This window comes from Pararge aegeria, chromosome 16, assembly GCF_905163445.1.
Source record: "Pararge aegeria chromosome 16, ilParAegt1.1, whole genome shotgun sequence".
In the NCBI taxonomy this organism is placed as follows: domain Eukaryota; kingdom Metazoa; phylum Arthropoda; class Insecta; order Lepidoptera; family Nymphalidae; genus Pararge; species Pararge aegeria.
In genome coordinates, this window is record NC_053195.1 from 10781640 (window position 1) to 10796135 (window position 14496).

Below are 14496 nucleotides of genomic sequence, written 5' to 3' on the forward strand. Positions count from 1 at the left end.
CAACCAAAAACTATGAATTTAGACAATATTGTTCACACAGGGAAAATATTTTGAATACTCTGTTATCAGGTATGTTATATTTTTTATAAGCCGCATACTACAATCTGCTGACTTTTATCAAAATATTTTTGTAAACGAAAGGTGTATTGTAAAGCAAAATCTTTGGATAATCAGCAAATCCATAAATAAATCAATAGGAGTTATGTTATCCAAATTAATTGAATCATCTGTCATATTTTGATCGGCGACCTGACTGCGTATTAGCGCAAGTTATTATTATCGTCTTGAGTAAATCTTGCTTAGAGTTTTGTTAATTATTCCTGTAATTTTGGCCGTTTGTGACATTATTTGGCTTGTGTTCATATTCTTTAACAGGTTTTTTGTAACACACCGGCCGTTTTCTACCTTCAAAACAATATTTAAATAATATTGCTCAGTAATGACAGTAGGTACCTACACGGTTTAAAAACAAGTATCAGTTGTCGTAAATTAGTGATATGAACCAAGGAGTATGTTTAATCAGTCAGTTATTTTTTTGAATCTCACTCAAATAGGGCATGTATTTGAGTGAGATTGTTATTAGTAGCTCCGACAAATATTTAAAAAGTCAAGTAATCTAATAATTTACAATTTTATAATAGAATAAGCAAATATTTCAAACAACCCAAATATTTAAGAGCAAGAGAGTTGTACTTATTATTGTCATTGCAGCTCGGTTTTAATTAAAAGGGGGAGTAGGTTTGCACAATTGCAAATTGAATGGTCATTGGGAGCCACTAGTTGAGAACCACCTGTGCAAGATTTCAATCTCAATTTGTGTTAACAAACAATTGCAAGGCCCTGAGTATTTTGTAATTTACAAGCTTTGATATTAGAACATTTAAAACAACTTACAATGATCTCTCATTAGTAAATGTGTTTCAAATACAGTGATACTATTGCCAATTTTAATTTTATATTTCAAAAAATCTAACTTTTCAATGTTAATGTCACTACACATCACTCTCATGAATTGTTAGGCTTTATGATTTTATCTTTTGGACTATGTTTGTTGGGTAGCTGTGAATATGGACATCTTTTTTCTTAGTTTTTTTTATAGTCATAATTGGCCCACTAGAAGGTAAGTTGAAATCCATTGCTTATAAATGGAGCAAAACACTGCAGGGCATGCAAGGAACAACGATAAAGTGCGACCCTGGATCCATCAACCTGAGGTATACCATAGGTACTAAGCCTCATGGGTCTGTAATTACATAGACATCCAAGCCCCTACACACCAGAACACAGCAATGCATTATCATTACAGGAGCATTCTCGCTTGTGCAATATGGAAGGTTAAGGTTATATATACTTATTTAATAGAAATAGGTTTTTTACAATATTTATTTTAAAATTGAATCTTGTCTTTCAATGTCATTACCATTATATCAATAGCTGGAAATGCAGTTGTGATGCAGGGTTGACGCGGGCGTCATTTGTCGCAAGCATTCACTAACAGCCTACCTTAGAAATTTTCCTTGTATGGAAGCCAGGACGTTACTTTAGTCGCCGTGATACTAAGCTATTAGACACATAGTGAGATCGCTATTAAGCGATAAGGCCGCCTTTTGTATTACTACTTCTTTCGATGTTTCTGTTTTTGTTATATTTTAAATATGTTAATGTTGTGGTATACAAATAAAGAGTTTTAATAATAATAATAATAGTGGAAATATACTGCAAAGATTCCTCGTAAATATAAATAGGTTAGTTACGATTTTGATCCAAATTGGAAATAATTTCTACCGACGTCATTCCAATAAGGTGGTTGTGAAGCAGAGTGGCATAGTTTAAATAGACTGTGCATCTTGTCAAAAACACTGCAGTTCAACTTATGTCTTACAATGAACGAAATATATAGTAGGATTTTCTCTTAAATATAAACAGGTTACGATTTTCATCCAACCTGCGAATCTTTCAAACATCATTCCATTAAGAAGGTAGGTTTATCTGCCAGAGAGACATTTTGTTTTTCATACATGCTGGTATAGTTAACATTGAGGTACGTAGGCTTCGATCGCCTGACGTTCTGTCATACTTAGGCCCGACTATTTGGGGTTCGTACCCAGGTCGAGCCCTACACGTAGTAGACGTGATATACAGTCGAATTTTTGATACACATTTACTGCATAGCTTCCTCATCCATAAAAATAGGTTAATTACGATTTTGATCCAAATTAGAACTCCTTCCTAACGACGTCATACCAATAAGGTGGTATTTTTACGGTAGAAACAGCAGTCTAGTCGGTCGTTAAGGCAGGGTGGCATAGTAAAGGCTGTGATGCGCGGGCGCCGCTCATCGCGAGCACTGCAGTTCGAGCTGTGAGTCACGGGCGCCCAAAATAACTTGCAAATGGGCGCCGCCTATCGGCCGGGGCGGGCGGATTGATCAGGCTCAGTGGCTGCCGAGCCGCTACAGACGCGGTCGACGAGCGCGTGAGCCCCGTTCTAACACGGGTCGTGGCGGCGCTGGCGCGGGATGCGCCGCCATGCCGGTACGACACCGCGAACTCAGCGACGACCTCGCAGCCCCGGAGCCCAAGCGCTGCAGGCATTGCGACGGTACGGTACCTATAATCATGTGTGGTTACCGTATGATCTTCGATAATTTTTTTTCTTTACAAAATATACGTTACTGTAAATGTACGATATTAGTGGACGTTAAGAAGTCGATTTACCACTTATCAGTGAAAATTGCTCTGTTGTTTGATAATCAAATCGATAGCTAGGTTAGGGTGAAAGTTATTGCCTCTGGTCTTCGTTGTTACTTTTTTATGACGAAGGAGCATAGACAGTTGTCACATAATAAAATAAAAGCGAGCAATTCTTATCATAGGTACACCGGTGCACGTTAACAATCCACTAATGTCAGACATTTATAGTAAGTAATACATCAATAACATAAAATCGTTTAACGATGACCTAACTCTCAAGAGCTCCTTTTATCACACATAAAAACTTTCCAAATGCTTGAGACTGTATATATAATACGTGCTGTTGCTGTATTGGGCTCTAATTCTTAGAAATTGTTGTGTTTTTATCATTTCGTGATATCAGTTTTCCGAGCACTGGAAATTTTGACCTATATTCTGTCAATCTGTCATTCAGTGGTTCATTGGTTTAACAAGTATTTTCACGCCGCTGGAAGCCCACGTGGCACCTGATGTTTACATGGGATACCTGTTACAGTTTACCAATTTACTATTGCGAAATCATTCGGTCACAGATAAAAACCAAGGTGCAAACAAAGTTTCCTTGCGACTCCTGGTAGTGGAAATAATACATGTGGAATGCCAAAATCGTATCAAAATCGGCTCAATAGTTCGCAGCATTCGCGTGTGGCCTATTGCCGTTAAACAGTACTGAGAACCTACCTAGAAGTAATATTTACCTATGTTTAAAAAAAAAACATACGCCTCTTTTTCATTGGGGGTGTAAAAGCGCATTTATTTTAGAACCTTTTAATTTTTTTATGATTGCTGGTTTTGTTATTTCTTTACTAGATAGCAAAATGTATATAAATACGAGTTTGATAAATCTCGTATGTATGCTAAATAAGAGAAAAAAAAACGGTAGTAACAATTATTTTTTTAACAACGTAATTAGTATCGCTACAGTATTCTTCTTAATTTTCTAACTTAGCTTAAAAGGTGAATATTTATTGTGTAGAAAAAATCTGTGGATTTTAAACGGTAATATAAAATGTCTTAAAAGAGTTTATCTGTACAACTTTCATTATGAATATATATGGAATACTACGAAAGTAACTATGTCAAAATTCTACTTTACAAAGTTGTAGCAGTATGTATTTTAAGAAATCTTGAAGACAGGGTAAATTATTAATCAAAAAGCCTGACGTTGACAAATCTGCTTGCTTTACTAATGACCATTAAACACATTAGTAGTTAATGATAATATTCGTTTAGTAGCCTTCACCGAATTTCATTTTACCAACTAAACTGTGTATGAAAACATCTAAAAAGCTTGCAACATTTTTTTTTCTCTCTTTATCTCGCTCTTCTAGTAAGTTCTACTATATACATTTTGACAAAATTTAGAGAAGTAAATAAACCAGTCAAACTGGCAGTTTGAGAGAATCATTAAGGTATGAACTAAACATAAATAAATTTTATGAAAACGGTATATTATTGTTTTTTATTTTATTTTGATTAAACTTATGAGCTTGCATATATATTTCTTAAATTCTTGTAGTTTTAGATATAATTGTATTAAGGTTTTATATAGTCTGTAAGAATGGACCTGACCTGTAGGTTTCCTTTAAAAGTCCCTAAAATAGTTACGAGAAAAAGAAGACAAGTATGGCTGTCTCTATACTTTCGAAATTAAAACTACGATAGATAATTTTACGTGTTGTGGTTTTTACATTTTGATGCGCTTGAAATAAATAAATAGGCATTTTTTTTAACCCTAAACGCAAAAAGAAGGGTAAATAAGTTTGACCGCTTTCTCTATTTTTCGCTAACATGGTAGCTCTCTTACCGATAGATAGAGTTCTCTGTGGTAATTTAATTCAAAGTAGCGTTTCATCTTGATAGTTCTTAGCTATTTATGATGAATATCTGCTCAGCCGTTTGAAGATAATCAGCTGTTTTCTCAACTAGTGCAAAGGCTGCGAGAGTTAATGCCTAATATTTTTTGTTCTTACGTGTTGTCTCATTCTTTTTTGTTATTGCGTACAGCAAAGTGTTGTCTAGTATGGATTAAAGTTATTTACAGTTCAGATATTTTGTTACCCGGTTATTGTTGTGTAAATTAACGACTGGTCTCAACGAACATTTTTGTCGGGGGATGCCCGACTACTATCGAACCCGATGAGGAACGACACACACTGAGTTCGAACAGTCGTTCAAGTGACAAAAGTTCAAGTGAGTCCATCAGCCGTTAGTAACTACAATAGTAAATTTTGCTGACGATAATTGAAACTATATTATTCGTTATGTTAATTACTGGTTGGTCTAATGGTAAGGCTTGCTCAATTCACAAGGTCCTGGGTTTGAATCCTAAGTCTTGCCAAAATCTGTTAAGTTAGGTTTCTGTAAGAAAGTCTGAAAGTATTTTAATCCGTCGCTCCCAGTTTTTAATTATTATCATAAACTAATTATTATAATTGATACAGCCTGTCCATTGCAGCAACGTAGTTGGTTTACCGTTCACGTTGCTCCAAAACACTCGAAAGAGTTTGGCACCGCCGGTCGGACATTCATAATTCGTGGATGACACAGGATATGACACAGGTATAATCTCAGAGAAGAAGTCATTAGATATGTTTTAAGGTTCTAGGAAAACGATTGGGAGTTTTTTTCGCCGTTTATATATTTATTTTCATTACCGTATGCTCATACTTGCTTCCAATTTTTTATTGAGTTAAATAGGATTATCTAAATAGTTGAAGGCAACTGAGCATAACGGGCAACGTCTTTTAATTAAATTTTCTTTTATCACATCCGACCGGAGATTGTTCACAATTGTAGGCGTATTTTAATGGTATTCCATAATTTCAAATTTTAACAGATTCCTATAATTATATTATTTTTTAACCCTTTGGACATTTGTGCTATTTAAATTTAACAGTTTCGGATGTTATTAAGATCATCGGCAGCCGAACTGACCTTTGTGGCAAAAATTGTGGAGTTATTATACAAGCTTTTATTTTGTTGTTATACATGTAAATCGATAGTCGGATAGTACCTATATGATAAATGATATCCTTCCGTTGGGAGAGGCCTTTAGCCCAGCAGTGGACTGTTAAGGCTATTGATGACATAATATAGATGATGTAAATGTGATAACAATACTATATTATTATGTCTTTATAAAGAGCCAGCCATTTTGTCTAATTTTCAACAGCTGTTTATTTAAAAGTAAAGCTTACCTTGACATACTAAACGTTTTAAGGAAAACTTAAGCGCCAACATGTTTATAACTTCATCACTCAATGCGTTTAAACATTTATCCATACTTATGCATATCATAAATCAACTTTTTTTACCTATGTACCTAAAAGCGGTGGTAGCCCACTGGGTAGGACTTCGGCTTCACTTTCGGGAGGCTGAGTTCGAATCCCAGCACGCACCTCTTACTTTTCTGAGTTATGTGTGTTTTAAAAAATTTAAATATCACTGGATTCAACGGTGAAGGAAAACATCGCGAGGAAACCTGCACGCCTGAGAGTTCTCCATAAAGTTCTCTATGTTGCGTGGAGTCCACCAACCCGCAATCGGCCAGCGTTTTCGGCTAAGGCCTTAACCCCTTCTCATTGTGGTAGTAGACCCGTGCCCTGCAGTGGGCCGGTAATAGGTTGATGTGATGATGACGGCCTATGTACCTACTTACACCAAAGTTTGGCTTAACACAAAAACCGATTTTGACAAAATTTTAGCTTAGCATAAATTAAATTAGCGTTAACTATATTAGCATGTGGTATAATTATGCGATTAAATGTGCAGGCACCACATAGTGAAATTTAAACACCTACTTAAGCTATTTTTAATTGCATTACGGTAATCTTTTAACGGGAACGCGCTGCAAACCGTGAAAAGTAGGTACAATAAAATGTTAATTTGACGGGCGTCCAATCCGGCTAACGGCTTAGTTCAGCAGGAAAATTATCTTTAGACCGCCCTTAGTCACTCGAGTAAGTATTGTTATTGTTATGCCAATCAAGACGGGAAAAAGGCATATAGAAATTATGCAACTGTAGCTTTTTTTCCGAAGATGGATTTCCTACCATAGTTTGTGTGATTTTTTCATTCGGTGGCATAAGCGAGAACGTCTCATTATAATTTCGATAACTAAAGAAGTTTTTGAATGTTATTTATCTGTGCCAAACTCTGTGAATACATTTATTGATTGACATTAAATAAAAAACAGCATAGAACTTTGGTTTCGTTTTCCCTCAAATCTAAATCAGCTTTGTTAAAGTACAACTTTGAAACTCGTTAGCTGTAATTGTCAAACGTATAATCATTTGAGAATAACATATTTTGCGCCTGTAGTATAACGAGAAAAATGGTTTCCAACCTGGGGAAAAATCATGTAATAAAAAGTTCGAAACTATGAAAATAAAGCTTAATTTTATTCCACGAAATTCAGCACATTCTGTATGGTGTAATTTATTATTTCTTTTAATCTTTATACTCCTTGTTCTTAACAATTTATTCATTGTGAAGTCAACATCTCGAGTCGTTGCTCCGGTGTCGAAGCTAAAAAAGCGTTGAGAGAACATTACTGAAGATGTTTTGTGTGGTGTACAAATATAGAAGAACTTATAAAGTTCACCATACAGAGTCTCCTGCTTATCGCGGAGTATAACAAATTAAGCTTCATTTTCATGATACAGAGGAATTCCGCAAAGTAACGCCTGCTTCCATCCAATAGTTCGTACCTATACAATTAGTAACGGTTTATAGTGTCTTAATTTCTATAGGTCAGCAGTGCCTCATTGTTGGTGAGGAATGTACGCAACGGTTTCCAAGGCATGGGATGAAAGTGAATATAAATAGAGGGCAGGACGTTCCAGACTTGAACGCCTTATGTAACCGAAGGATCGTAAACAAATGCCGTGCATTTCCCCGCATCGCATACTTGTCTCTTGCATAATTAGGGCGTGCGCCGTGCGCGATTCACCTCTCGCATGCTGGTTTGAGTTATGTATGACCATTCTGTTATAATATTCGTATCTTAGTGGGCAGTGTGTTACTTTATAAATCGACTTCAAAGAGATGTTATTAAATTCTATTTTAACGGTATTGATTGGTGGAACACATTGCGCCATTCAAGTTTCATTCGGGATACTCATAATAAGGCTCTGAAACGTGGTCGCCATAGAATTTGATACGGCGATAAACCGAGTTATGCTCGGTTATCAAATAAATAGAGTCACTACAAACAAACAGACTTACTGACTCTCAGCCTACTTGCAATAAATGAAATTTGAATAATGACAAAGATACAGAATAAAAATCCGAAGTAGTAACATAGCTCAAAGGATTGTTGAACGTCCTAAACTACGTCGTGATTTTGGATTATAAAGGGCAGTATTGGTAGGGCGAGTTGGCTAACAGGTGGGCAAGTTAAATGAAACGCAGGTTCTTCTTCTTCTTCTGGGCAGTTTCCGCACGTAAGCGCTTCGCTTGTTGTACGTGAAATTTCCCAATGTTGCTCGCTACTCCAGCCATCCAAGCTCGTTCCAGAATCCCAGCATGCCGCCCAGGTTGCTGAGGACTTCTGGGATAGTGGCTGGTGATCCCAGGTAGATCTCGCGTTGTTCTGTCACGCCCGTGCACTCCAGCATCACGAAACGCAGGTTGTACAAACGACATAAAACGGTGGAGTATGGAAATCTCCACTAAACTGGGGCCAACGAAAAGATTATGTAAAAAGACTGCCGTTAATTTTCTTTTTTCGTTTCGCTTGTCTTTCCCCGCTGAAATCTTTATCCGATTTACATTTGCAATTTATCCATAATCAACTGTTGAATGATTAAAAAAACATCTTTTATTTTTTATTTACTAAATGGCCTACGTGACGTTTATTCTCTGCTGCGTCAATGAAGGTCTAAACTTACCTAAAAGGACCTTGATCGAGTTTGTCGACCACAGAATATTTTCATAATATAATAGTTATTTTAATACTAATCCAGACATTTGTCTGGTCATTTGTCATTGGGTTAGTCTAATAACTTTTATTTACGAGCCAGCTTGTTTTTAAACGCATTCGAACTTATCATTCGTCACAATTATAAAACTTTTGCGTTACGCATTTAGGAGCCAATCCAAGGCCTTGTAACCTAAATGCTTGGTCTCGCTGTTTATGGCTTACGGTGAACCATCAGCCATCCTTAATAGTAACTTTACTGACTTTACTGAGAAGGGTTTAGGCCGTAATCTACCAAGCTAGCCAAGTGCGGATTGGTAGACTTCACACGCCGTCGAGAACATTACGGAGAACTCAGGCGTGCAGGTTTCTTCACAATGTTTTCCTACACCGATTAAAGCAAGTGAAATATAAATTGCTGAAATTAAAACGCACATTACTCCGAAAAGTCAGTGGTAAGCCAAAGCCCAAACACCGGTTCACATATCGGGAGTTAATTCAAATTGAAAAAAAATCTAATTTGAAATTTTAATTTTCAATTAGGCTTACTCTAAAAGCATTACTGAAATGTGAAGTCTGTATGTTTAAGTGACTCTACTACCGGTTCGGAAGACAAATTCTACCGAGAAGAAACCAGCGTGAAATTTGCTCTTTTCCAACTTTAATTTTTTTTTTTTATATCATAATATAAATACCACAATATTAGATTAAGCCTTTACACGTGGGGCGTGGTATATAGCTGGGCGCCGTGTGACGATATAGGTCAAGTAATCAGAAGTTCCGTTATTGGGGAAAATTATTAAAAAAGTCAAGTTATGTGACGCGATATATAGATATCAGTGTTCAGTTGCCTCGCGATATACGCACACTAGTCAGGTTGTTATGACGGCGTGAAGCAATGTTGTGGCAGGTGGCGATGCACGATGATCTCAATGTCAGGCGCTGTTGGAGCCGATAATGACCTGATCGTTCCGTGTCACACCACTTCAATGCTGCTTTTTATTAGTTGCTCTATTTTTGTAGCCGATCTTTTATCAATTTGGCTTCGATTATTATTTTTCTCTTTTCCTCTCTACATTATTAAATGTTGTTATACTGTTTTGGTTTATTTGTTTTCGCGCGTATTATGCAGGTGATACTGAATACAATTTTTACGCGGAATTTGCCATTTAAAAACATGACATAATCAATATAACATACTGTATGTGCTTGATATAAATCTGTTGGGTTGAAGATAGACTAATGGCTTCACCCAGTAATTCTGTGCAAGGGTGTGCTTATTAGAAGCAAAACAAGTAGTAATATTATCATTAGGTTAGTCAACGGAACTGTTGGAGATAAACGGAAAACAACGTTTAGTTGTTTATATTCTACTGCGGATAAGTAGTTCTTTATTACGTTTCCCGGGTCAACCCGAAATGAATAAATAAATATACTACGACAATACACGCATCGCCATCTAGCCCCAAAGCGTAGCTGAAGAAATGAAAGAAAGAAATGATCAAAGGGTTTAAACTTCAAATCCACTGTAGCACATCTATAGGATGAGGACGATTGCCCGAGATACTTACAACGTAATAAGCCTTATCCGTATAAGCACAGTCGAATCAACCCTTATCCTTGCCTTATATCATATTAATGGCATTTAGGTTCGATGCCTACAAAATAGACTACAGTTAGATTATACAATACCTTTTACAGTAGTACCTGTTTTTATCCTCATACAAAATTCCCGTGTTTTTATGCAAACAGTTGTTTTGCGCTTTCGTCAGCATTTGTTTGGTTTAACGTGGAACTTTACTACCCTATCCTGACAGTTATCTGTTACCAGAAACGAGAATGTTTTCCCTTCTCGTTTACGGAATGAAATACTCGTAATACAACAGAAGCCACTGTTTAACGCAATAACATGTTTCTTCATTGACATCATGTTTTGTCAGATCATAAATAGGCCGTGACTGCGGTGATTTTCACGCTTTTGATGACGGCCCTATGTATTAAAAGTAGTGAATTTCCATCCAAGAAAATGAATCTATTTATGCAACGGGCGTTGGCGTATGGCTTGTAGGTAATTCTGTTGTACATAAGAACGGAATGTTTGTTTTGAGGAATCGCAAACAAACTCATTATTATTCGCAGAAATGAAGCTGGGGTACATATACATTGTGTAATTAAATCGCTGATGTTTTAGAAATACGATAACCAACTATCCCCTTCTTTAAATTTACGACGAGATTGAAAACGCCGTCGCGTCGGTACAATGACTTTGTCTGTAGGCAGTATTTTAAAAATTGTTTTTGTATGTGATTCATCTGGTGACGTTTTTAATTTAAAATCTCTAGAAACATTTAGGTGATTTGTCCTCTGCACTGACGTGTAACTTCTTTTGACATAGTAATCACTTCTTCTTGTTTCTTGCATATCCAGACATATCAGGGTTAGTGTCCCAACTCTGTTCCATCGGGAGGCATACACATAAGAGGGGCATTGCCCGTAACATGTCCTGCCGGAGGCAAGAACGCAGTGATCAGTGCTTTTGAGACCATCTGAATGGCACGGCTGTGAACAAACGTTCAAGTTCCGAACCAAAACAATAAATTACAGATGCTGGTTTACCTTATGTGCGTTACTGGACGCAACTAACTAAATGTTTCTTACGGATTTGCTTGTTTCACGTAGCCCCAAGCTGGGAAATCTCATCTCAGTCTATATATACTTATATATACCCTTATTCTCTTCTCATACCCTATAAAATAGTTTCTGTTTACTATTTTTTATGTGACGCACAGAGAAAAGCAGGAAAATTTCGATTAAAATATTTTGGGCTCACAGAAGTTTAAATTCTTATGCTATTCCAATGCTTCCATTAAATAATGGGTTTCAAAATAGATAAAGGTTCAAACAAAATGAAGTTATATGCATTTAAACTTGCGATCAATTAAAATCGTTTTAAGACGTCAAACAAAGTTGTTGTTTATATTGTTGTGATTCTCCGGTGTTCAAGACAGTGTTGAGCAGTTTATGGGTGGCAGTTAAATATACCCGTCTCGGTTTGTCACAAATAGAATTTTGGCACTGACTGTCTGTTGTTGTGTAATTCATATGTAAACCACTTGTTGAATTTTAACTATGTTTTTGTTCACATTCCTTTGCTATGATTAATAAGGCGTACCTACTTAGAAGAAGTAAAATAACATGTAGTAGCATCCTGCTAAAATCCCACTGCTAAGATAAAAACTGTTTCCAAATCTTAAATAAAATCTATAAATGTCTCCTAACATTAATTTTAATTAAAAAAAAAATATCACTAGCCACGACAACAACGGTCTTTTTGAGAAATTGAAATTGAAATGGAAATTTATAAGTTCCAGAGTTTCCTCTGGTCTGGTCTGGGGGCGCTGGAAGCTTCGTCAGTGGCTAGTTACCACCCTAAAAATGAATAATACCTAATACTATCTAGACGTACTTAGATCTTAATCAAAGAACAGGTGTACCGATAGGTTTTCTAAATAGCATAAAACAGTCGATTTTATATGCATACAATGTATTGTTTAGGACGTTAATTAAATTATTCATCAAAGCGGCCTTTATTGTATTTGCGGAAATATACCTACATTTGTACGTAAGGTAAATGATATAAGTATTCAAAAATGCTTACAAGTTGCCATATAATCGCAAATAAACCCTATATATTGATAGCCCAATTTCTGAGGAATCGTCTTTATAATTTTTTAGTCATATTTACTCCTAAGGGTTAACCCCCTTTTGAGAGAATTTGAGATGAAGTTCATAAGGGATGAATTCATATATAATATGTTGTACTCGGACAAAGTTGTGGTTAACCGCAAGTGATAATATAATTGAAATACTCATAGGTACTGTCTTACAATGTAATGTCTTGGCTCAATCAAACTGCATACTTTTACAGAGAATTAATTTATGACCTACCGGCAAGCCATTAGGTTAGCGTATCAGCACTAAATATCCGCACATACACATACACCTAAATATAATTATATTTTAAATAATATATATATATATATATATATATATTATATATATATATATATATATATATATAGCTTGGCGAGCGAACTGGTTCAGAGTTGAGGGTGGGGCAATTTGGGTATGGGCAACGGAACCACAGGGGTCAAATGTTGGCTGACTTCATGGAGAAGGAGGGCCTTTATATGATGAACTCCTTCTTCAAGAAGCGGCCACACAGGAAATGGACCTGGATAAGCCCCGATGGTTCCACGAGAAACGAGATCGACTTCATCATGTCGACCAAACGGCATGTATTCAATGATGTCTCTGTGATCAACAGGGTTAAAACCGGAAGTGATCACCGTATGGTAAGAGGCACATTGAGTATAAACGTTCAACTTGAAACAGTCAGACTGGTGAAGTCTACACTCCGGCCTACTCGTGCCCATATTCAAAACCCCGAGAGCTTTCAACTAGAACTACAGAACCGGTTCGGTTGCCTAGCAGATTGCGACACTGTGGACGATTTGAACAACAGGCTGGTGGAAACTGTCCAAACAGTCGGGTCCAAATTCTACAAGGCCCACCGTAGAAACAAGGCCAATAGGTTCTCAACCAATACACTCAAGCTTATGACGGAGAGGCAAGAGATGAGACTACAGTCTATAGCAGACGCGTCCGCTTACCGGCGGATTAATAGGCAGATCTCTAAATCACAGACTCGTGATATGCGGCACTTCAATACAGAGCGTATTAAAAATGCCATCGAGCAAAACAGAGGCTCTAAAGTGTTCGCTAGAGATCTGTCTATCGGTCAGAGCCAGTTGATGCGACTGAAGACCAATAATGGTAGTCTTGTCTCTTCCAAACCTGAGATCTTGGGTGAGGTTGAGAACTTTTATGGACAGTTGTACACCACAGTACAGACGCCTGTTGAAGATTTGGCTAAGGATCCTAGAGCCAAATTAACTCGACATTATACCGAAGATATCCCAGACGTCAGCCTATACGAGATTAGTGTGGCTCTCAAGCAGCTTAAAAATGGCAAGGCGCCGGGTGATGACGGAATAACGGCAGAACTCCTGAAGGCAGGTGGAAAACCGATACTGAAAGTCCTTCAGCGATTGTTTGATTCCGTTATTCACCAAGGCACAACGCCAGAGGCATGGCACAGGAGTGTGGTGGTTCTGTTCTTCAAAAAAGGTGATAATACCTTGTTGAAGAATTACAGACCCATCTCGCTGCTGAGTCATATCTACAAGCTGTTTTCGAGAGTCATTACGAATCGTCTCGCTCGTAGGTTTGATGACTTCCAGCCTCCCGAACAAGCCGGTTTCCGTAAGGGCTTTAGTACCATAGACCACATTCATACGCTGCGGCAGGTTATACAGAAGACTGAAGAGTATAACCGGCCACTTTGCTTAGCGTTTGTGGACTATGAAAAAGCCTTTGATTCGGTGGAAACTTGGGCTGTGTTTAGGTCACTGCAGAGATGCCGAATTGACTACCGGTATATCCAAGTGTTGCAGTGTTTGTACAAAAACGCCACTATGTCAGTTCGTATACAGGATCAGACTACGAGACCAATCCAATTGCAGCGAGGCGTGCGACAGGGAGATGTTATCTCCCCGAAACTATTTACCGCTGCGTTGGAGGAGGTCTTTAAGCTTCTGGAATGGAACGGACTTGGCATCAACATTAACGGCGAGTACATCACTCAACTTCGGTTTGCCGACGATGTAGTCATAATGGCAGAGACTCTGGGAGACCTAAATACGATGCTCGATGGCCTCAGCAGAGCTTCTCATCAGGTTGGCCTACGAATGAACATGAGCAAGACGAAGATTATGTCTA

At 37.4% G+C, this 14496-nt stretch overlaps 1 protein-coding gene across 1 annotated transcript in view; it reads left to right on the forward strand.

Moving 5' to 3' along the window:
* The first annotated feature begins 2426 nt into the window (after positions 1-2426).
* LOC120630234 (proline-rich protein 36) overlaps positions 2427-14496 on the forward strand; it is a 60766-nt gene continuing 48696 nt past the window's right edge. Inside the window, exon 1 of the mRNA XM_039899382.1 lies at positions 2427-2601. Within this exon, the coding sequence (XP_039755316.1) occupies positions 2529-2601 (73 nt within the window). The 5' untranslated portion in view covers positions 2427-2528. The remainder of the gene's footprint in view (positions 2602-14496) is intronic.